Below are 25965 nucleotides of genomic sequence, written 5' to 3' on the forward strand. Positions count from 1 at the left end.
TGGTCAAAGGCACATACCTGGGTTGTAGGTTCAATCCCTGGACTTGAGGGGCTGTGCGGGAGGCAACCAATCGATGTGTCTCTATAATATCAATGTTTCTCTCTCTCCCCCTCCCTCCCTTCTACTCTATCTAAAAATCAATGGAAAAATATCTTCAGGTGAGGATTAACACACACACACACACACACACACACACACGTAGAAATGTGAGTTCAGAGAATTTGTAATGGACTAATGGCCAGCATCTTATCATAATCAGGCGGCCTTTTAACACTCCTACACATTGGTAATAAACTTTGTGAATTAACTCTTTTAAGTAATTATTTATAAATATTAAAAAATGCTGTCCCAAATGGTATCCTTGGGGCCTGAAAACACATGCAATCAATCTCTTTAAGTATAAAGCTTATCATCACTGGAAGAGAATGACTTAGCTCTTGAAGACTCTTTGAGATGCTTCTCTATCAGATTAACTGAATGCTGACTCAGTGAAGAGTAATGGGGAACACTTTATTCCTGCTAGTATTTGGAAATAAAAACCCAAACAATAAAATATAAAGTATTCTTGTTACTGAAATTGTGCTTCCCTCCATCTAAATCCATTTTTAATACAAATTTCTGACTACCTTTTGTATATAGGATTGAAACAGATTCAACTTTTTTTTTTTATCCTCACCCGAGGACATTTTTCCATTTTTTGTTCAGACAGAGTGGGAGGGAGGGAGGGAGAGAGAGAGAGAGAGAGAAGGAGAGCGAGAGCGAGAGAGAGACAGAAAGAGAAACATCGATGTGAAAGGGACACATCGAGTGGCTGCCACCCGCACGACCAACCAGGGCTGGGGACAAACTGCAACCGAGGTACGTGCCCTTAGTGGGAACCAAACCCAGGTCTCTCCGGACCACAGGCTGACGCTCTAACTGCTGAGCCAAACTGGCCAGGGCCAGATTCAACTTTTAAATAAAAGTGATTTTTAATAGATGAATATGTACATTTTAAAATAATACTAATGTATCTTTTCAAATGAAAATAGCTATATAGCAAATTTGACAAACTGAATCACTTATATCCTAAGAGAATATAACACAATAATATCTCCATTAACCCTGGTAACAATACCGCTAATTTTTTTTAAAGCGAGAGGATTTTTAAAAGTGCAAATGAAACACAGGATAGATCATTTGAATTAACTTCTATATTTTATCACCCAAATTAATTTAACTAATGAAAAAATTTTAAAACAAAAAGCTGTATGTCAAAGAAAAAGTGATTTAAGTTTCTGATGTCAGAAAGTTCATGCAAGCTATTTTTCAGTATGGGCAAATTATCTACAACAGTGTTCAGGACTTTTTTTTTTTTTTTTTAATCCTCACCCAAGGACACTTTTCCATTTTTTGTTCAGATAGAGTGGGAGGGAAAGAGAGGAAGAGAGAGAGAGAAACATCGACGTGTAAGGGACACATCGAGTGGTTGCCACCCGCACAACCCAACCAGAGCCAGGGACAAATTGCAACCGAGGTATGTGCCCTTGGCGGGAACCTAACCCGGGTCTCTCTGGACCGCAGGCTGATGCTCTAACCGCTGAGCAAGACCGGCCAGGGTGGTGTTCAGGACTTCTTTTCTCAAACAAGGAATAGATTAGAAAACAGAAGGTGAAATTTTAGGACTGTTATCATTAGGGGCTCACACAGTGTAGAGATAATGGGAGTATCTCCTCTTAGCAGGGTATGAAAGGAAAGAAGTTGGGTATTTTGCCTCCACTGTTCCCACCACCTAAAATATTGCCTGGTACCCACTAAGTGATTGAAAAATATTTAATGAATAAAAGCATGAGAAAGACAAAGAACAACTCAGATAATTACAAAAAGTTTTACAATAGACTCAGATCCCAGAGATAATGTCTAATTCAACTCTTTAATTTATAGATGAGGAAACTTATGTTCTGAGGTAAGTGTTCTATCCAAGGTCAGTTTCCTGTCTTGCTTTTGATAATCCCAAAACTTCTAGTTGATTTGGGAGGCAGTACAGTCAACTTTTACTGATTTTGTGGATAGACTGGAAATTATTCACTGTGAAACTTTAACCTTGCTGACTCGACTTCTGTCAACCAGCACATACTGAACTGTATCCTTCTACAACCCACTGAAGTCAACAAAAATATAATCTCAAAAACCAATTTTGTAACAAGATATAATTAACTCTTAAGTCAAAGGAAAGTTTCTTCTAGGTTATTCATTATTTTGAACTAAAAATGTACTTCAATCTCTCCATTTTGGTGGTAATGGAAAATTACTAGATCAGGGCAGACTTAAGATTTGTCTCTGACCTTACTTTTGCTTACATGACTTTTAAAAAAATCTACTATGTACCGAGATTATCGTCTCTAAATACCCTTTCCCACTAAAAAGAATCAAGTTCTTTAGAGAAATGGCCAATTCCCAGCCTGGGTCAGGAAATGTACAGGATGATCCTGGAATACCTTGTCCTATCACAAGTCAAAGAGTTTTATCCAATGGACCAGCTTGAAGAGGCTTCCAGTAGCCAAAGATGGGACAATCTGAATATCAGTAAATATAACAATGGTAATGGACTGATGCATGAAATGTCTTTAAATCCATGAATTCATAATGACATTTAAAAACTAACTCATTAGTCACCTTTGAAGGATGCTAGGAACCACTTCATTGTTTTGGTAACTAGGATATAAATACAAAACAAAACAAAAAAAATCAAGCCATTATCTTGCCTTTCCTATAAAAATTGTACCTCAATCAAATAGCTGATAAAGTAGAAGTATCTCTGCTAATCAATGAAGAAAGAAATTTAAAATATCACTAGTTGGCAATCCCTAATGAAATAAAGATCTAAGTAATGTTTAGCAGTAGATGTTAATATGAGTGGAGGGTCCAGACATATTATATGTCTCCAGATAAAACCAAATAATATTTCCTGAGACATATTCTTACTAACCAACCGAAATCTGATTCTAACAAGAAAAAAGACTACTTAACGATACAAATGGACATAGAGAACAATGCTTGCAAGGTAGGGGTGGAGTAGAGAGGAGGCTGTCTGGGGGAAAAAGGAGAAACATTTGTAACAAAAATAATTCATTTAAAAAAATAAAAAAGAAACAATAAGCAAAATATAGACTATGGAAAACTGTAGGATAAATGACCCAATTTCTTCAACAAACAAATTGTGTGCGTGTGTGTGTGTGTGTGTGTGTGAGAGAGAGAGAGAGAGAGAGAGAGAGAGAGAGAGAGGGAGAGGGAGAGAGAGGGAGAGAGAGGAGAGAGAGAGAGAGAGAGCGAGAATGAAATCCAACAGATTAAGAGAGTCAAGATACCTAATCAACTATCAACTGCAATGTATGGCCCTTATTTGGATCCTAATTCAAATAATTGTTAAAAATAAAATTACAAGACTGGAAAATTTGAACACTGTCTGGATTTTTTATGACATATTGACTATATATAACTACATTTTTCAGAAGTATGACAGTTGTAATATTTACAAATAAAATGATATGGTCTTTAGGATTTCCTTCAAAATAATTCTGTTGTGGGGTAATGTGTGAAGGTATAAATGAGTTCAATTAATGTTATCCTCTTTGTATATTATCACAAAATTTAAAAAACAATTTAAAAATAAAATACAAGTACTAAAAACTAAGTGTTTGCTTTCTTATCTATAATGCAAAAATAGTATTATTTTACTCACATCTTCCTCACAGACATATTCTAAAGATAAGTAAGTTCTTTGAAAGGTGTTTGTTCTAAAGTCTTACTGATCAGGGATGAAGACAAAATGTTGTTGGCTAAAATCAAGATTTAGACCTTATATATACTCCAATAACAAATAAAGCATACATTCACAATGTATGACAAGGAATGTTTGAAATGTGTAAAGTATAACCATAAATTAAACCAAGCATGAGGTATAATTAGTACTAGTGTGAGACAATTATTTTCCATTTATGTTAGTGAAATCAGACGTAAACTACAAAAGGAAAAAGGCCGTTGAAAAAATCTTTTTTTTTTTTGCTTTTTGCTGTATTTAATAAAGGTCAATATGAGTAGTTGATAGGGTTCAGACATTAAGAGGACTAACATAATCAGAAGAAAATCCCATTTGCTTCACAATAATTTTGCTTGCTGGGGTCCATGATAAAAATAATGGTTAAAAGCAATTTGAAGACAATTTAACAAAGGTCTATCACCCCAAGTAGTGTTACTGACTTATTTAGTACCGATGATATTATTCATTAAAATGAAGTGATGCATAATATTTACATCAAGAAAAGACTCTTGATCTCAAAGACCCATACTTCTTTTCCCTTCCACTCCCTACCCACTGGCAATGGGTAACACTCTGGTTAATAAAATGCTGTCTACAATGTACAGGAGATGCAGTGGCTCCAGTTAAGCACCCTTTGTTGAGAATGTCTTACTCAACAACATTTACAGGGAAGTTTTTGAAGTTGAAGCAATCACTTTGAAGTAAATCATCCTTTGAAATTTAGATTGAAAAGAAAAGGGGAACAGCTTTTAGGCTTTTCTTTCCTTAATGTGACTATTTCCACAGATGGCTCCCTATGAAAATTAGTGAACTGACTTAGCCTTACAGGAAATGCCACTTAGAAGGACAAGAATTATAGAGAACAAATCCTGTGATCAAAATAATAGAACTATTATTAATATACCTTAGCAAATGCAAAATGTATGTTTTCACATAATTTTTAAAGTAGCATTAAGCAAAATTATTATTTTTTAAATGACGAGAGATAAAAGACAACCAAAAGAAAGGAAAAAGGAACTCTGATGTGTATTTTATATTTAACATTATTAAGCATAAAAAGATCTTAGAGACTCAGCATTGGAAATATACTAAAAACTGAAAAAACATTATTCTTAAAAGTTTTATTTGGTGCTTACCTGCTCTACATATCAGAAATACCAAGTTGACATTTATCAAAGCTTCTGTTTATTTAAGAATACACTAATAGCATGTGTCCCTTAAACATTTCCAAAGTAAGCAAAACAATTAAAACATCAATCTTATATTTAAAAACCAAGTAATCGCCCTGGCTGGTTTGGCTCAGCAGTAGAGCACTGGCCCATGAACCAATGAGTTCTGGGTTCAATTCCAGCCAAGGGCACGTACCTCAGTTGCAGTTTGTACCCGGCCTTGGTCAGAGTAGTGTGGGAGGCAACCACTCGATGTGTCCCTCTCATGTCGATGTTTCTCTCTCTCTCCCTTTCTCTCCCTCCCACTCTATCTGAAGATAAATAGAAAAATATCCTCCACTGGGGATTGAAAAAATAAATAAATAAAAATCAAGGAATTAAAAACATTGAACATAAAAATCTATAAGTTTTTGTAATATTGGGGGGGCGGCAAGAGACATACCATTCATTTGCTACTTCTGGAGGGGTAACATCACTCCAATACATACTGCAAATATCAATACAATACCAATGAATTACTCTGAAAACTGGCAATTTAAACATTAAACATTTGTCCTGTCTTTTCAGGAGGGACTTTAATTCACTCCTACTTGATGAGAAAAATCCTCAAAAAGAATACAAAAGAATGCCAGTTAATATATGTACAAGGAAGGACAATATGAGGAAAACGTATGCAATCTGCAAGGTAATAACTGATTCAGTCAAGGGCAATCACAAAGTATCACCTCTTGCACTACTTGCTAATTGTAAAGAGGAAAGCTTACCTATATACTGAAGAAAGCAAGTGGTCACTACCTTAACCCAGCATTGTCAATAATAAGACAACCTGATATCATGTGTCTCTGAACAGGATGTTCTATAAAGTATTTGTCATTATTCATGAAATATTCTTGTAGAAAATATTTTAAAAGAATCTATTTAAGCCCTGGCCAGTTTGGCTCAGCGGCTGGAACGTCAGCCTGCGGTCCAGAGAGACTCGAGTTCGGTTCCCGCTAAGGGCACGGTTGCAGTTTGTCCCCGGCCCTGGTTGGTCATGCGGGTGGCAGCCACTCAATGTGTCCCTTTCACGTCGAGGTTTCTCTCTCTCTCTCCCCCCCTCTCTCCCTCCCACTCTATCTGAACAAAAAATGTCCTCGGGTGAGGATGAAAAAAAAAAAATGTTTAAACCTCTGGACCTAATTTGGGGTTCAGAGGAACAAAGGATGCACACAATACTTAAATATTCCTAGATGGAAAGCAAAAGCTAAAAGAACACTGTGGGGACAATAAGAAAATTTGAGTATGAACTGGATATTAGATGATACAAGAAAATCATTGTATATTTGCCTAGCTGTGATAATGGTACTGTGTAAATATGCATTTCAAATAGGTCAGCAAGAAAAAGTAAAGAGGCTTTATAAACATTCAGCTATAAGATGAATAAGGTCTAAGGCTCTAATCTAAAACATGGCAACTACTGTTGACAACACTATTGTATTGCTGATAACACTACTGTATAATTGAAGTTTGCTCAGTAGAACTTCTCACCAAAAAAGATTAAAAACAAAAACACTGTAATGTAATGAATGTAGTAATGTTTACACAACTGTATATTTGTCAAAATTATCAAACTACACTTTTAAAATAGGTGAATTTTATTTTAAGCCAACTCTAACTGGTATAAAAGTGACCATTATAGTATTTTTTTTCAACTTTTCCATAAATTTGAATTTTATAATTTGAAAAAAACAAGTACAAATTATTTTAATAGGAGGTATAATTATGTCATGTTTTCATAAGTTAACAAATAAATTTCTTGACCAAAATGATATTTGACACTTTTAAATAAGGAGACCAGTGGAATTTACTGTTAAGTAAAATTTTCAGGTGAATAGAAGGTTTCAAGAAAACCTGAGGTAGAAGTGGGAACTGCAAAGAGAAGAATTTCTATGGAGAAAGGGCAGGTATCAGCATGGGAGAAAATTAAGATGACAATATTGCAAAGCTAGAGAATGGAAGACTCTCCCATCTGTTTAATCTCTAATTAGCAAGTAAATTATATTAACCTTCCCAACCTTAACTCTTTTCTCACAGTTTAATCTTAAATTCCATATTGTACTTTAGACAGAAGTCATGAACAATGTAAGCAATCTCTGTCACTAGTTCTCAGGGTCAAATATAACCCATGCTGTTCCCAAGACTAAGGCAAGTCTACGCAAATAACTAGATTCGTCATTTTCCTGTGAATTTGTGATGGTCAATTGTGGAACCACCAATGGGATTTCTAAGCATGCTGATTTCAGTTATTTTAACAATGGAGTTGATTGACTACAGAATCCTATTAGTTGTTAGGTAAACAGCATTTATTACCACGAAGAAAAATGAGTCAATTGAAAACAGGTCAATTCAACCAGGCCATGTAAACACTGTTATCCACTTTTCAGGAATTACACCCTTGTCATCAGACAAGAAAATACAGATATACAGAGGAGTTCCCTTATAACTGTCCTAAGCCATTGTGTCTAGAGGTGGATTGCAGCTTCAGGCTCAGAACCTCATTTCAGAGCTACTTTTACTTTAAAAACTGATTCAGAGTGGGTATGGAGATAGTAAAAAGTGTAATTATGCTTTCTAAATCTAGTCCAGCAGTATATCTATGAGAAAATAGAAACACAGTCCAAGAATTTTTACCTACATTTTTTCTACCCATTAAGAGTGAGCCATAAAATCTTCCTTACTAGCTAGACCAGTTCGATATCATCTCTGAGTCTATTTCTTCACTTGAAAAATAGAAATAACGTAACCGCACAATAGGGCTGTCTTCAACCTGCTCTGCCTACCTTAAAGAGCTGTGATAAAGTAAAATGAGTACCATGAAGACTGTTTCCAAATAAAACAAATGACTTTAACAATACTTGTTTGAACTACATTTTAATTTGGTTTATGATTATCCATAGTCCACTGTACAACATGTAAGACAAAAATTCATAAAATTCATATTTACTCCCTAGCTACCTAACAAACAGGTTAGATTAAAATTATCTATGTAGGACTCTTGCCAAAAATATTTAACCTAGCCCTGGCCGGTGTGGCTCAGTTGGTTGAGTGTCGTCCCATGGACTGAGAGATCGCTGGTTGGATACCTGGTCAGGGCACATGCCAGGGTTGTTGGATTGATCCTCAGGTGGGGTGTGCAAGAGGCAGCCAAATGATGTTTCTTTCTCATCGATGTTTTTCTCTCTCTCTCTCTCTCTCAAATCAATAAAACATATTTTAAAAAAATTTAACCTAAATCTAGTAAATAATTAGTCAAATACAAACTAGGGAATTGGCTTGAACTTTTCAAAAATGTCAATGTAATGAAAGACCAAAGAGGGAAAAAAAAAAGGCAGCAAGGGCACAATGTAGATGCAAAGGAAATAAACAAAAGACATGGTGACCAGATGCAATTTATGATCCTTGATGGGGTCTAGGATAAAACAATAAAAATTAGAAACAATATTTTGGGGACAAGTAGGGCAATTTACTCTGAATATTAGATAATATTATTTTGTCAACAATAAGTTTCTTTCTTTTTTTTTTTTTTTATCCTCACCTGAGGACATTTTTCTATTTTTTTGTTCAGGTAGAGTGGGAGGGAGAGAGAGGAACAGAGAGAGAGAGAGAAACATCGATATGAAAGGAACACATCGAGTGGCTGCCACCCACACGACCAACCAGGGCCGGGGACAAACTGCAACCAAGGTACGTGCCCTTAGCGGGAACCGAACCCAGGTCTCTCTGGACCGCAGGCCGACGCTCTAACCGCTGAGCCAAACCGGCCAGGGCAACAATAAGTTTCTTAAGTGTGCTAATAATATTATGATTAGTAAGGAAATATGCTTACTTTTAGGAGAAACACATTAAAAAAACATTCTAGGGAAAAAATGTTATGCTTTTTGCAACTTATACTGAAATGGTTCAGAAAAAAATTTAAACTATTAGAGAGAAAGCAAATGTAGCAAAATGTTAACAGATAAAGAATCTAAGTGAAGGGTATACACAGTGTACCCTTATTTTACTCTTTCAACTTTTCTGTATACTTGAAATTTTCAGCCTGGCTGGTGTGGCTCAGTGGTTGAGCATCAACCTGTGTACCAAGAGGTCACTGGTTTGATTCCCAGTCAGGGCACATGCCCAGGTTGTGGGCTCGATCCTGGCGAGGGGCATGCAGGAGGCAGTCAATCATGTTTCTCTCCCTCTCATGGATGTTTCTATTTCTCTCTCCCTCTCCCTTCCTCTCTCTCTAAAAAAATAAAAAATAAAATAAAATAAAATTTTCAAAAGACTAATAAAGTGAATGCTGCTTAAACAAAACAAAATAAAAAGTTGGCAAATAATAAAAAATATCACTTTTCCAATAATAAGATTGTACTTTCATAAACCTGATTTTCTAAACCAAAATAAATTCACCATGTTATCATATTGAGGTATATTATTTAAGAGCAATATCAATCTTTCTAATACACAAAACAGATAAATTAAGTGAATTTAACTATATAACAAAAGGTCTCACTAAAGGATTTCCTTTAAGTAAAAAATACAATTTTTGCCCTGGCTGGTTTGGCTCAGCAGTTAGAGCATCGGCTCGCAGACCAGAGAGTCACAGGTTCGGTTCCCGCTAAGGGAACGTACTTCAGTTGCAGTTTGTCCCCAGCACTGGTTGGGGTCCTGTGGGTGGCAACCACTCGAAGTGTCCCTTTCACATTGATGTTTCTCTCTTTCTCTCTCTCTTCCTCCCTCTCTATCTGAAGATAAGTGCAAAAATGTCCTCAGGTGAGGATTTATTTTAAAAAAAAATGCAATTTTTAAAAGCAGGACAGAAACAGACTCAGTTCCTTATAGATTAGCAAACTAATCTTTACATGTTTTTTTAAGACATACCACTTTACATTTTTAAAAAATATATATTTAAAGACAAGTAGAACAAGCAGAATTAATAGATGGAATGGCTCACAATTTATCATATACGTCAATTCAACAACTCCAAAGGCAAGGAAATTACAACTAGAAACAATTAAATGTAGTCTTTACGAAGAAAAACTGATATTCTGCTCTAGAAATGCCATTCAAGTATTCTATAGTAGGAATGTTAAAGGGGGAGGGGCATGCAGAACCTCCAATAAACACTAAACTGCGGTGATAGATGAAGATAAATTTAAGATCCTGGGATAAAAGAAAGTAAATCTGGCTTACTGTGAAAAGTTTTCCTATAAATTTATGAGTGAAAATTTCATTAACTAAAGTTTAATCATCTGCTTTGTATCCAACCTCTGTGTGTGTGTGTGTGTGTGTTTATTTGATAGATTCTCTAGGTGGTGTAGTAAGATTTTTCAATGCAGTGTAAGCACTCAAGTATTCTAAAATCAACTGTCAGGCTTCCCTATTCTGACAGACGGTTAGACAATTGCCCATCAATCCCATAGGAAATCAGAAAGTATCCTCAGAAACGTCTTTTTATGGATTCATTTAAATATTAACTAGAAAGAATATCACTGTAACATGAGCTAACAATTTATGTTTATATAATCTCTTAATTAAATTCATGGAAAATTTAAGTATCCTGTTAATGTGAAGTTATATTCTCTGCTTTAAAACCTATTTACTGGTATAGATTTCCAATTACTACGTTTTCTTAGGAAATGTAGAGCATTTCCTTTACTGAATTAGCTCTATAATGGAAAGAAAAAAAAGATTAATTCTCTTTATGAACCAACCTATTTTTAGCAGTACTTCCTATTTCTTTATAAGATGGCAACAATGTAAATTATATAAAAATAGACAAATTTCATTAAATGTTATATTTTTATTTCAAAACAGCATTTTATTTACCTTGTTAATGGAAACTACCAAAGCTGGTTCCACTTTAGCTTCAATTTCTTCTGGAGTGTAAAAACAATAGAGTTTACCTCCTCTCAAAACACAATACAACCTTCTCCAACTAATCAGACTGTCTAACATTTGCTTAAAAAAAAAAAAAAAAACCAAGAAACAATCAACATTAAACCATCATTTATTATCTTAACTCTAAATTCAACAAATAAAATTATCAAAGTTAAATTAGCTTTTTGAAAATTTTTAATGTGATAGTTACCCATTAATTTACTATATAATGAGTCAATAGCCCAAAACCAAAGAGTAAGTTAATATTAGAGAATAAAGGTCTGGAATTCTCATAAGCATTAAATAGGCAAAATAGAGGTAATGATTACCACATAACATTTACACACCTAAAATCAAAAATTGATGCAGTTTCTAAAAAGCTAGTCTATTAAAAATAAGTACTCAGAATTCCACAGCAATTCATTGACTCAGGAAAATTATAGAAATAACTCAGTATTCAAAATATAATTTTCCCTTACTGTTCTTAGAACACTGAAAAATGTTGACTACCCTGTAAGAATGCAAATTTCCTTTCCTCTTAATGGAATCTTTTAGAAAATGGTATTGATTCATTGGAGCCCATAGTTAATTATTTACTGAATATAAATAACTATGGCTATAAATAAATCAGGAGTAGGTGGCACAGAGGCAGCTTTGGAAGCTCAGAGGCCTGCACTGGGCCAAAAGCTGTCTGCCAGAAAGGCCTTGAGCAGGAAGATGCTGAGCAGTCTTCATCAGTTTCCACAAGGAGGCCTCTGTTGCCGATTACCCTGTTACTGCAACTTATGCAACAGACGAACCTGGAGAGGTAGCTCCTAAGACACCCAAATTGCATTAGACCCCTCTCCTTTCTCCCTTCTCACCCCAAGTCTCCCTCCCAATCCCCCAGTCTATATCTAACACTGAGAACACTGTTGTTTTTAAAAGAAGACTCTAAAAAACACTACTTAATATCAGGATTAAGATCAAAATTGGAGCTATAATTATTGTAGGATATTTAAAGTGCTCTAACCTGCTGATTAAGAAATCCTGCAAATGCATCCTCAGCCATACAAGCTGGCTGGGCGACTAATCGGCAGCACATGTTGCCAAATAAGGGAAGCCAAAATGAAGACTCCTCTATTTAAACGAGAGAGAGAAAAATCAAGTTACAAATATATGTTTAAGGTCATTACACATTCTTTTCTTTTTACAATTTTTTTTTTTTTGCTTTACATAGGAACATATGTAAAGGTTCATCCTACTCAAATACAGTACCATATTTAATGACAAAATCAAATAGGAGATGATATCAAGTTGAACATATGCCATCACCTGGAATAGACATCGAATTTTTAGTCTCCTGACCTCTTGTTTGATCTTAAAGTAATTAATCAGTGGAGGTAGTTCAGGGCATGTAAGTAAACTCATTTAATATAAAAAATTCTAATAAAGTGATTTTTGTATGTCAAATTCTACTTTTGCTCTTTCATTATAATTAGCAAAGTGATCCTCTGAATAAAACATGTTAGAGCACAACTTTAAGATAATAATTTAAAAATCCTTTTGCCTTTCCTCTCCTTCTTCCCCTACCCTATCTGAACAAATCAGTTGTAAGCCATTAGGTGAAGTTCACCAAGCTGGGCATCTGTGCTGGGGCTGGGGCTGATGCTGTGGTATGCCACAGCTGGGTGCTAGAGGACAGGGAGGGTGGGTAAGCAAGCTGCTTGGCACAAGGTATCAGAGTCTGAATGGGATGAGGAAAACAGATCACATGAAACATAGCCTAGAGCCAAAGGAGATCTCTGCCCAGGGCACTGCCTGGCGAAGGGGTTAGGCCCAAGCTGAGTGAGAAGGGTGTCTATGTGGGGTGGCTGCCTCATGTGAGGTATCAGAACGCAAGCAGAGTAAGACCAGTGTGCACATCTGGGACATGGCCCAGCCATGGGAGTCTGAGAGCAGCACTGAAGCCATCCACACATTCAATGACCAGAACAGTGTGTCAAGGCCACCAGGAAGGGCACCCAAGCAGAGGGACAGCTGGGCATGTGTCAGAGCACAGGCAGGCTGAGGAGGGTGTCCACATGGGATGAGGGTGAGGGCAACCAGGCACAGGGAGTTAAACCTGTGCATGAAGAGGAGTGTCTGCATGGGCAAGGGGCTGCCCAGAATGAGGAGACAGAGCCCCAGCAAGAAGAAGAAATAATCCATATAGAGAAGATGAGAAAATGGCTGCTTTCAGGGAGACTGATTACAGAAGAAAAAACATTAAAGATGAGAGAAAATACGTTTTTCATTTCTCAGAAAAAGCACTTACAAATATATGAAATGAACTCTGTAGTGTTGGATTAGAACTGGATGTACTGGTGTGAAATGGTTTTCAACATATAGGGATTAAGAAACACATGATAAAATATATATGCAGGTATGTAGCTCTGTCTACTGAGGAGGGCTAGGAAAAGCAACACTCTAATAGTGATACTCTAATAGCAATGAATATACCTAGAGCACAGATTATGTCATCTAAATAATATTTCCATTAAAAAGAACCAGCATTCCTTGGAGAAATGGCTGATTCCAGGGCTGGGGCAGGGAAAGTACATGATGAGCCTGAAATATCTTGTTATGCCATAAAGCAAGGAAGTTCTTAATAATGATGAAGACCTGTCAAAAACACAAAGAAGCCATCTTGAATGTGCTCCTATTGGTCAAATTGGAGACAATTTGAACCTCAAAACAGTGATATTAACAGATTATGATGCACTGAACAAACCTGAGTCTATATTGCTATAAACGCATCAATAAATAAATTGAAAATCCAATAGGAAATACCATATATCGTTTCAATGTACTACCCCTCTCACACACAAAATATGTACTTATTACAAAAGGGAAAACAAAAGAGTAACTTTATAGTAGAAAAGCTTAGTAGACACCACTTTAATCAAATGATTAAAGTGAACATCATCAGTAACAGGATGAGTCAAAATTATATGTCACCTAATGGATGCATTGAAGATAACCTCAGTTCTGTGATATTTCTGCCAAGGATGTATATCCAGAAACTTATCCCAAGAAAACATCAGACAAACCCAAACTGAAGGGCCTTCTATAAAATAACTGTCTATGATATGTAAAGTGTTATAAAAGCCAAGGAAAGACTAAAGAACTGGTCCAGACTGAGAGAAAGTAAGGAAGCACGATAATTAAAGGTAATTTGTGGTTCTGTATTGGATTCTTGTGTCATAAGGAACATTACTGGGACAATGAGCAACACCTGAATGGAGTCTGAGAATTAAACAGTATTGCAATGTATTATTAACTTCCTGACTTGGATGGTTGCAGTGATGTAGCTGGATGTCCTCTTAGTAGAAAATACATATTAACATATTTGGGGGTAATGAAACACCATGTAAGCATCTTGCTCTCATATATATATATATATGAGGGGGCGGGGAAGATCTTGACATTCAGCTTGTAACTTTTCCATAAGTTTGCAAAGGTTTAAAAAAGTTCTTTCAAAAAACACTAAGATACTACAGTATGTGTGCAGGTGGGTATATAGCCTTCAAATCTATATGAAAGGAGAACGTTGCATAATTTATTCTGTTTATCAGGGTACAAATAAAAATCTAGCATATGGCGATTTGACCACATAAAATTGATTTTTAAGCTTTTACTGATCCCTGTTGGTAGTACCTATAAAATGGCTAGCCACTGACTTATATTATTATTGCCCAAAATGTCTTATAACTCCGGAAAATAAAACATTTTTGGTAAAAATACAATTATTTAATATATAGATGCAATGTAGCCAAAGTTTTGTACATCTGTTAAATGAAATAGACAATCCTATAATGATGAGTACAAAATAAAACAAAAAAGTGTTTATGAACTTACATGCTCAACATTCTATTATAAAATAGAACACAACAAACTGTCTGGAACTATTCAAATCTTTTTTATTAATACCTCATTAAAGATGCTATCTTTCAGGAAAAAGGGGTTTGACCTAGGAGAAATAAATGCATAAATACAAGAAATGATTCCAAAATGCAGACATAAAAAAATAAATGAATGAGAATCTTCTTTCCTAAAATAGGCAGAAAATAAAATTAAAATTCTGTAGAAGTATGTCTGGGTAACACATCTGAAATCAACTTTGTGATTTATGAATTTAAAGTTTGAAAACAAATTTCTTCATATAGTAATCGAAGATTTGTTAATAACTAAAGTTCTAAATATCTGTAAGCTAGTTGTTTTAAGTTAGGACGCACTTCCTAAAAAAAAAAAAAAAAAAAATAGAATCATAAATTATGATTAGTTTTTCAGGCCAGTTCATTAAGTTTGTTCAATCAGTAATGTACTAGACCTTAAATACCACATGTAACAATGTGTTTCTCTGGTAAAATAAGTTCAGATTTCATGGCACACCATGATTGCAGTCCCTAAAAGGGGATACTGGATGTAGAATTCCTTGCCACATAGCCTGCAATCAGCTGTTAACCTCTACTCCGGGTTTCTTTACAGCTGAAGAGCACTGTGGCATAAAATGTAGTTTATTAATACGTCGTTAAAGATGCTATCTTTCAAAAAAAGGGGGTTTGACCTGGGAGAAATAAATGCATAAATACAAGAAATGATCCCAAAATACAGACATAAAAAAATAAATGAATAAGAATCTTCTTTCCTAAAATAGGCAGAAAATAGGCAGAGGTATTAATGCAGTTTCTTTCTTCTTCAGACAAGAAATACGCCATCTCGACTAGTCATTTTATCTATCTAAGTACCAATTTCTCATTAAAAAAAATACTACCTATCTTAAGTAGGAGGGTTGTGAAAATCAAATAAGATAATGTGTATATGACATCTATCATGGCACATAAGAGATGCTTCTCATAACCTCATATCCAGGGTAGTCTCACTCTCCAAAGCATACCCTTTCCATTTCTCAATGCTGTCTCTCAGTCCTTATGCAGCACGTTTAATAAAAATACTTAATTTTTCTTTTCTAGCCAAGGGAGGTATTAGGACACAATAAAATTAAACAGGAAGTGAAAGCAGTTTGACTTTTCATTACTAAAAGATTTTATCTAATTCATCTGTAGTTTCAAATGGGGAACAAAATGGAGTTTAAAAACGACAGCAACAAGAAAAACAATACAGAGGCAAGAGAAAGAATCCAGATAACATCTCAGTTCTATGTAAGTCAATTTTCACAATGTGGTTTCACTGTTTTATAAAAAGTATAAAAATTTCTTGATGACAAATATAAACCTCTAGATAATCATTTTGGCTTTTCCCTTCAACTAGCAAGAATAAATTTGAGTTATAAATTTGAAAAATCTTGTATTTCCTTTTGATTTTATAGTTTTGGTAGATGTTAACATAACATTATTTATAAAAACCCCACTACATTAACATGCTTATATTAATAAAAAAGTTAAAAGATAGATTTTTTTCTGTATAAAGGTTTTCATTTTAATTATAAGATTTAATTATAAGTTTTTAATTTAAACACAGTTCTAGAACTATATCTATTACATAAAGCACTGGGCATATAGGTTATTATTTCTTAAATTATTTTCCAGTGGAATCCACAAGTTCCAAAGTCAACAGTTTGGGGTGCTACAGTTTTAAGTTCAGGTCTTCTCACAGTCTTTAATATGTTAATTTGTACTGTGTTTCTCTAAGAGTTATAACCACACAGTTCCCAAGCTTATTTGGCCATGAGCATTTTATTACAGGAGAATCTAGTAACATCTTATAGAACACTAAAGACAACTGGGAAATTACTGCTAAAGTGATGCTTCCTCTGTGAAATTTATTCCTTTCCACAACTTTTCAGATGATTTGGTTGAAAGAATGGGGCCTTTCAACATCAAGTCCATTATTCACACATCGACAGTATTTTGAGTCTTCGGTTGCTTTAACAGGAATCATGCCTGACCAGAAAGCACAGCAGAGAGAGCACCACTCGCCCTAGATTATTTAAAGTCTAGCTGAACCACTTGCTAGCTGTATCATCGAGTATATTATGGTCTCTAAACTGTACTTGACTCATTTGTAAACTATAAATGATAACAAAATGAGGAACTTGCAAAGGTCACAGAGCTAGCCAGTGGTAGAACTAGAATATGACTCCAAGGCTGCCAGCCACACTATTAACCACTTTATTGTAATGTTTCCTTATAACAACATTTCACAGTGACTAAGGATAAAAATTGCTTTAAAAGCGCTTGTTTGCTTAATTATTTATTTCTAGTGTATTGTGGTAAGAACACGTAACAGAGATCTACCCTTAGATATTTAATGTACAAATACAATATTGTTAACAGTAAGCACTATGTTGCGCAGATCTCTAGAACTTACTCATTTTGTTTTATTTTTATTTATTTATTTTTTTAATCCTCACCAGAGGACATTTTTCCTTTTTTTTTGTTCAGATAGAGAGGGGGAGAGAGAGAAACATCGACATGAAAGGGACACATTGAGTGGCTGCCACCCGCACGACCCAACCAAGGCCAGGGAAAAACTGCAACTGAGGTACATGCCCTTAGCAGGAACCGAACCCGGGTCTCTCCTGACCGCAGGCCGATGCTCTAACTGCTAAGCCAAACCAGCAAGGGCTAGAACTTACTCATTTTGTATAACTGAAACTTTATACCTTTAGAATAGCAACTCCCCATTCACCTCCCCCAGCCCCTAGTAACTGTCATGCTACTACCCTCTGCTTCTATGAGTTTGACTATTTTAGATACCACACTTAAGTGGAATCAAACAGTATCTGTTCTTCTGTGACTGGATATTTCAGTTAGCATAACGTCCTCAAGGTTCATTCATGTTGTCACATGCTGTAGAATTCCTTTCTTTTTGAAGGATGAATAATATATCATAGAAGTGTCTGGCACATAATAGGCACTCAACATATAGTAGTGATACTGATAATTCTGGAGAACTGACACAAATGGGATGACAACAAACTTCATTTGTCAAATTTTCTGATTAAATTGATAATTCTAATACTATTGCAGACTTCAGGTTTTGGGTGATGAAAGGCTAGACTGTTCAGACCAATATTCCTACTGAAAATGCTGAATTAACTATAGTTTAAAATTTTTTCCCAGAGTGCCCAGCTGGTGTTGCTCAGTGAATTGAGGATCGTACCATGGACTGAGGGGTTCCGGTTCAATTCCCTGTCAAGGCAAATGCCCAGGCCGCGGGCTCCATCCCCAGTTGGGGGTGTGCAGGAGGCAGCCAATTGATGTTTCTCTCTCACATTGATGATTTTCTCTCTTTCTTAAAAAAAAAAAAAAATTAAAAAATTATGAATCAAATAGCAAAAGCTCAAATATATAGAGCAAAACCAGACATAACTAAGAGAACTAGAAAAATCCACAATCATAACATTTTATTACACCTCTCACAATAATATAGAATATGTAAACTACAATAATTATTTCCATATATTGCTGTGTATTTATTTTACATAAACTATAATTACCAATATCATCCAGACAGAAAGGGTTAAGATTAATTTGGCCCTACCTTTACTTATATTCTATGCTACCAACAGAAGGGTTGGCTTCCTCGATTTCAAATTTAAAAATAAGACAGGTCTTTTATTGCCAACTAGAAGGTGGTAAAGTCATCAATTTCAAGTCAAAGACAAGGATTCAGAATTTATAAAATCTTTCTGTTCTCACTAAGCTAGCCTCACAAACAAATCTCTGGCAAATAGCATGGAGAAAGGCAAATAAACTGTTCATTTGGGGGGAAATGGGATGGACATATTTGAAAATCCCACAGAATCACTCATGCCTACATTATTTAAGACAGTATCCACTTCAGGGGAACATATTAAAATTACAAGTTATTATTGTCACCACATATATATCAACATAACATATGTAATAAGTAAAATACAGACTGTACTTACCATTTCCATTAATAGACAGATTATGGGTCTTGAAATTGTCCTCAGCATTTTCCAAGGTCAGTGTAGTATGAGCTAGCAAATTATACTTTGCACCACTAATAGTAAGGAAGGAGACATGTTTTAAGTACTCTAGTATATTTTCTATTGCATAAACATTTAGGTGTTCAATAACAAAAAAATAAACCTGATTTAAAAATGGGCAAAGGACTAGAATGGATATTTCTCTAAAAAGAGATACACAAATGGCCAATAAAAACAAGAAAAGATGTTTGAGATCATTAGTGATTAGGAAAATGCAAATCAAAATCACAATGAGATACCATTTCAAAGCCATCAGGATGGATATTACTAAAACAAAAACAACAAAGAAATAAAAAGTAACAAATTTTGGCCAGGATGTGGACAAACTGGAACCTTTGTACATTGCTGATGGTAATATAAAATGGTGTAACCACTACTGAAAACAGTATAATGGTCTCTCAAAATATTAGACAGAATTACCATATAAATGCGTAATTCTCCTTCTGGGTATATACCCAAAAGAACTGATAGTAAGGACTCAGGTATATGCAAACCCATGATAATAGCAGCATTATGCATAATAGCCAAATAGTGGAAGAAGCCCAAGTGTACATTCAAGGGTGAAAAGTTAAACAAAAAGTTTATACACACAATGGAAAATTAATCAGCCTTAAAAAGGAAAAAAATTCTGACACATGCTACCACATGGACTAACTGCAAAGACATTATGTCAAGTGAATTAAGACGGTTACAAAGGACAAATATTGTATGATTCCACTTATATGAGGTACCTAGAAAAGTCAAATTCATAGGGACAGAAGGTAGAATGGAGATTTCCAGGGGCTGAGTGAAGGGGAAAACAGGGTGTTATTGTTTAATTGTCGAGTTTCAGTTTAGGAAGATACAGTTCTGGAGGTGAGTGGTGGTAATGGTTGCACAACACTGTGTACTTAATGCCACTGAACTATATACTTAAAAAAAAAAAATTAAAATGGCAAATTTTATGTTATATATATTTTACCAAAAAAACCCACCCAAAACCATTTAGATGTTATGAATGACAATTTAAAGTTAATATAAATGATTAATCAATTTCTTTACCTCTTTATGCTATTTTAGCTTAAGAAAATCTGAAAATTATTCGGTTTAACTTTTAATGTTTAATGTTTCTTTTGAAGGATCTCCATTAATTTAAAAATATTAACTGAACACCTAATATGTGTCAAGTGTTGTTCAAGGTGATGGGTATTAATGGTAAACAAGACTCAGTATCATATTTTGATGCAGGGGAGATGGAAAAAGTAGAGGAATAAATCAAATATAGACATTTGAAAGCTAGAATGCAACTCTTTTTATGAAAGAAAACAAAAGGTATGAGACTACTAATACTGAGGACCTATGCTAGGTAGGAGAATCAGGAAAGGACTATCCAAAGAGCTAACATTTACAAATAAAAAGATGGAGACAAGCAAGTAATGCAGGAAAACATTCTAGGCAGAGAGAAGAGCGTGTGCAGAGAGACTGAAAGAACATGAGTGTGGCTGAGGCACAGTGAGCAAGTGGGAAACATGGTACAACACAGGGCTGGCAAATCGGGCAGGGTTAGATCACCTAAGACTTGGGAGAAGGGTGGATTTAATTCCCAGTGTAATGGGAAGTCACTGGAGAAGGTTCATGAAGGTTCATAAGAAGGGCAGAGAGGAAATCTGATTCATATTTATTTCCTGGAGGCAGAAATAAATCTTTCTTCTGGTTTACCAACTTTAAAGATTTAGAATTTTTTTTTATCCTCACCCAGGGACATTTTTGCATTTATCTTCAGATAGAGCAGAAGAGAGAGGGGGAGGAAGAGAGAGAGAGAGAAACATTGATGTGAGAGAGACACATCGACTGGTTGCCACCCACACAACCCCAATAGGGTCTGGGGACAAACGAGGTACGTGCCCTTAGCGGGAACTGAACCTGGGACTCTCTGGTCCACAGGCTGATGCTCTAATTGCTGAGCCACACTGGCCAGGGCAAAGATTTGGAATTTTTATGTATAGTATCGTGAAATAGGAAATTTAATTACTAACCCCATTTTTTCATTATGCTAGTTTTGTTAAAATAGCATTATTGCCAAAGCATCTAAAATTTTTGTTGATAAATTTCGGATCCTGACACTAGTGATAAAAAGTGAATTTTTGTTCAATAATTATATTTTCTATGCTAATAATCTTAATTTTATTTTGAGACTTTTCATGTTTTTTTAATTTTCCAAAATAGTACAAATCTTAACATTGAAAACATTAAGAAACATTTAAAAGAAAAGATAGGCGAATGGACAGACAGAAATATACAAGAACTTTAGAGAAAAAAAAAGAAGTCTGATGGGAATCTTTATAAATTGTGACAGGTTATAGTTCCATAAACCTTCTTTGTCTCTTACTACATCGTTAATAAACTCTCCATTACAAAGAAAAAGTATGTATACATGTAGTAAGTATGCGATGCATGCACTTCATTAGTAAATACTGCCATCCCCACAGAACGTTACTCACTTTGAGAACACCTCGTTTTTTGTTTTTTTCCAATTATATTATAAAATAGCTGACATACATCGCTGTATAAGGCCTCCAGCATGATGATTTAATTTATCTGGGTTTTAATATACAACCATCACAGACCAGAGATATCTCTCAATACCTAATGTTTTTCATCAGTGTTTATATAGAAAACTTTATTTCTGTCTCCAAAACCTTTTTTTTTTTTAAAACAAAACAATGCATGAGTCAAGTTTCAAGTTACAGTCTGAGTACAACTGGTATTATGTCAGACTCAAATGTACAATTTTGGAAGAGTTCACTAAATGTCAACAAATCTCCACTGTAGCTAGAGCTAAGGAGAACTAGTCTCACATTCAGTATGGCCATTCTCTGCTGTTATTCACTATCCTGAACAAGTATCTACAGTGCCTTTTTTAATTAGCTCTTATTTTCCCTAGTGTAGACAATGAGTAACCCCTCCTCAAAAGAGTTGAGGAAGTATTAAAACTGTAGAGAAAGAATCAAAGCAATGGAGAATAGCAATTACAATAAAAGCAAACATTACTACACACAGATTGCCTATTAACAATCATATTAGCTGTTTGGCGATGAGGGTGTAATATTTTAAGCATTACTTCAACATGATAATTTGTCATTGATATATAGGTTTTATGGAACTACATTATCATTTTTCCCACTTAAAATAATGGGAAATAGACTCCGTTAGCATTTTAGTGCAGAATGGTAATTTTAGAAAGAGGTTATTGACAATAAGTGGATAACTGCTGCAAGCGAGTGATGCTAGGTTGAGTGACAAGAGGTTCCTGTGGCTGCAGTATAGTAAAAGTGAGGGAAGGGGAGGGAGTGAGGCCAGGGAGGGAGTGGGAGGGAGAGGGGAGAGTGAGGGAAGGGGAGAAGGAGAGAGAAGGGGGGGCAGAGGGAGAGGGAGATGTCCAAAAGTGGGAGGCAGATACTGCACATCACAGTGCTGTGTAGGGCAGGATGAGAACAATGGATTTTATTCTGAGTGAAATGGGAAGGAAATGGTAGGTTTTAAGCTATGTGCAATGATCTGACTTGTATATTTGATCCCTCTGGCTGGCATATGGAGAACAGACCAGAGGCCAAGAGAGTGAAAATGAAGATGCCAACTAGAAAGCTATTGCAATTGACCAAGAGCTGATGCAGGCCGGGAAAAGGGTGGTAGCTGTTGGAATGGTGAGAAGTGGTAAGATTCTTGATATATTCTTAAGGTCAATCCAATGTACACATCAAATGAATGTAAAAGAACATAGTCAAGGACAACTCCAAGGCTTTTGGTCTGAGCAACTTGAAAAATGGAATAGTTATTAACTACAATGTTTATATTTGGAGAAATTGTGCAGAAAACAATTGATGTGGGGGAGGGCCTTATGTGTGCGGGAGCCTACTTTTGAGGAGTTGAGAAAATGGGATCTAGTGTACAAGTAGGTGGCCTTAGATGAGGCAAAGGCAATTCACAAAGAAAAGTAGCAAAGAAGACCCAAATGCTGGCAGATTCTGTAGATGGAGGATATACACGTTTCTCTTCTGATTGCTGCAAGTGTCAGTGATACAAGAAACAGTCATAAGCTTTGAATAAGGAGTGCAGAGAATAGGTGTTGGGGGTTTCAGAAGAGAGAGTAACATGATGCAAAATGTTTGTCCTAGACAGGTAGAGTGGAAGGCTACACTGGAAACTCACTTGAACTTAGTGATCACATGTCTAAAGTGTGACCAGTCAGTACAACTCTTTCTCCAGCTTCCTCATCTATTCCTCATGAGTACAGGGGCAGAGGAGGTAAAAGTAAAATTTAACCAAGGTTCGAGTTTTTTAGTGGCAATTAGGACAAAAGGAGGAAAATGCTAGGGAAGAATAAAATGGTAAGTTATGAAGTCTAAGCTCAGGTGGAGTCAGAGGCCTGAAGAGAGCAAGCTGGGAACATGGGAAGCGGCAGACAGAGTGGAATACCTCCTATCAAGATTTTAGAGGGTGTGCAGTTACTAGTAATGTCAAGACCGAGGGTACAATCCTGGAGTGGATGGTCGAAAAGAGCAAGAGGACAAGATCACTGGAGGCAAGAGGGTCATGAAGCTGAGAGGTCAAGATATTAGATGGATAGTCTATATGTATTTTAAGTCCACCAAAAAAAATAGTTGAAATGGTGGGAGGCAGGGAGAAAGAGAAAAAGAGAAGAAACTTTCTGATTTTATTTTTAGGAGTAACACTGTAATTTATTCTCACTGACCACTAAACACATTTCTTGAGTATTCTTCACTTCGGGAACAGCATCATTCCAATGCATAGTGGAATATGAAACACTACGAATAGTGCGCACAGGAAGCATCTCTGTGACGGGCTGCGCATCTGCACTGAGTGCACTGGAGACATGGCGTGTTCAGGAAGCAACCTCTGTGGCAGAACACGCTAAAATTGTGTGATGATTAAAATAAGTGTTGATATGTTCTTCCTAGGCCTTAAGAAATAGCTGTGACTAAGACATCTTTTCCTCAACTGCTTTAAGGTAAACATGTAAGACATCTACATTTATTTCCAATGAATAATGTGAAAATAACAATATGAAGAAAGTTATCAATAACCTCCTCTAAGAATGGTTAAATAAACTATGATAGAGCCAATTGATAGATAATGTGGTCATTAAAATGACTTTGTGAAGACTGCGATAACTCTAAAAAAAGGTTGAATGTATAGTATAATCATGAGTATCTAAAGCTCCCTTAAAACTAGGTATTTAAAAACCTGGAAGAAAAAGATCAGTTCAAAATTATAAAAAGTATTTGATTTAGAGTGGTTTAACTATGAATAAGTCTTTTCTAGGTTCTATTTCTCAATTTTATATTACTTTTTTAATGAAATAAGAAATGTGGTAAAGTGGTAGCAGAATGAAAATTTCCCCTAAAAATCAGAGACATGCAAAGCATGATGATATACCATCTACCTATGTACAATTTAACTTTTTAAAGGTTTACAATAACTACTTGAGGTAGGCAGGGCAGATATTTTCAGATAAAGAAATTCAAGTTCAAGAATGTAATTAACTTGCCTGTAGCTAGCAAGTGGTATATAAAAAGAGAAGCCTACTATACTATACTTAGAAATTGTTTAAAATTAAGGTACTTTTTTTTTGTTAAAACAGGAAACACTGACCATTTCTCACTGCAAGAATTTTGAACGCAGGGAGCATGATTTACTAACCTTTGAATCCAATGTACCACAAGATATGACTACTGAACAATCATTTCTAAGATCTTTATTTATTTATTTATTCATTCATTCATTCATTTGAGAAAGAGAGAAAGGGAGAGGAAGAGAGAGATAGAAACATCGATGAGAGACAACATCGATTGGCCACCTCCTGCATGCCCCCCACTGGGGATTTGGACCACAACCTGGGCATGTGCCCTGACTGGGAATCGAACCAGCAACCTCCTAGCGCATGGGTTGACGCTCAACCACTGAGCCACACCGACTGGGCTCTAAGATCTTTAAATATATGAAAAAATTATGTTCAATAGCTGAGTAATTCCTTAGTTACATTTGAACACAATATCATCTTTCACACTACCAAATCATTAACACCCTTATTTCTCAAAATATAAATAACCCATTTATCCTGGACAAGTATTAGTATACTTGTTTTGTAACTTCAATCTAATTCAAAATGTAGTATAGTGACTTTTATTTAAGTTAATATTCCTTCTTGTCAAGGAAATAATCATTCTCAATTGTACCAGTTTTCACAGGATGATTGTTTAAAATGATGTATATTTATTTGCACAATGAAAAATAATGTACTAAATACTTCTTAAAGAGCATAAAGTAGTTAAATTCAGCTAATCGAGGCACTGGGAAAATCTAGCTAAAGGAATTTCAGTAAGCAAAATTCCACAAATAAAATGAATAAATGAAATGAGGGAGTAAGCTAAAAATTACCAAAAACGTTCACTGTCTTCTTTTAGATCAAACAATACTCTCTGATGATATTTCAAGTTACTTCATTTTTAAACCATGACTAATTACAATGGCAATGCTTCCAAAACCAACAATGATCTCACTTTTAAAACATTCTTGTCAGGATAACATTTTCTTACTAAAACATTATACTCATTCCTTTTAGCCAACCCTAATACTGAGTTCCCAAAAGTTTAATCAGCTACATTTTTAAGTCAAATAGGACAACTGTTATAAGATTGAGTGTGTGTGTGTGTGTGTTTGGGGGGGGGGGGGATCCAAAAATGTTATGAAAAAATAAATCACTACTTTAAATGGTAGTCTTAAACAAATGCACTCTTTTGTTGGGAAGAACAACTATATTTGGTAACATGCCATATTATTAGAGAAGATATATACTGCCCAAATTGATCTTTTGTGCCCATTTTGGCTAAAAATTAAAAGCTATATTAGGAATCTTTGCAGTGATCTGTTAAATAAATAAAATTGACCCCCTATGCATTCTAATTATTAATGCTATTCTCAGACTCTTAGGGTGCTAAAGTGGTCAGTTGAGGAAATATCCAGTAAGAGTAGTCCTGGGCTATTGAGTATACTCTGGATTCACACCAGCATGCAATAGGATACTGGTATTAGGAGAA

The 25965-nt window shown here is 35.4% G+C and overlaps 1 protein-coding gene across 1 annotated transcript in view; it reads right to left on the reverse strand.

Annotated features, from left to right (window-relative positions):
- Nucleotides 1–25965, reverse strand: part of RTKN2 (rhotekin 2) — a 65661-nt gene that overhangs the window by 8255 nt on the left and 31441 nt on the right. Inside the window, exons 7-9 of the mRNA XM_036265935.1 lie at nucleotides 18788–18882; nucleotides 11882–11988; nucleotides 10819–10950 (exon numbers count right to left, since the gene is read on the reverse strand). Coding sequence (XP_036121828.1) covers nucleotides 10819–10950; nucleotides 11882–11988; nucleotides 18788–18882 — 334 coding nt within the window. The remainder of the gene's footprint in view (nucleotides 1–10818; nucleotides 10951–11881; nucleotides 11989–18787; nucleotides 18883–25965) is intronic.

The sequence above is a fragment of the Molossus molossus genome, unplaced genomic scaffold, assembly GCF_014108415.1.
Source record: "Molossus molossus isolate mMolMol1 unplaced genomic scaffold, mMolMol1.p scaffold_m16_p_17, whole genome shotgun sequence".
Lineage (NCBI taxonomy): Eukaryota > Metazoa > Chordata > Mammalia > Chiroptera > Molossidae > Molossus > Molossus molossus.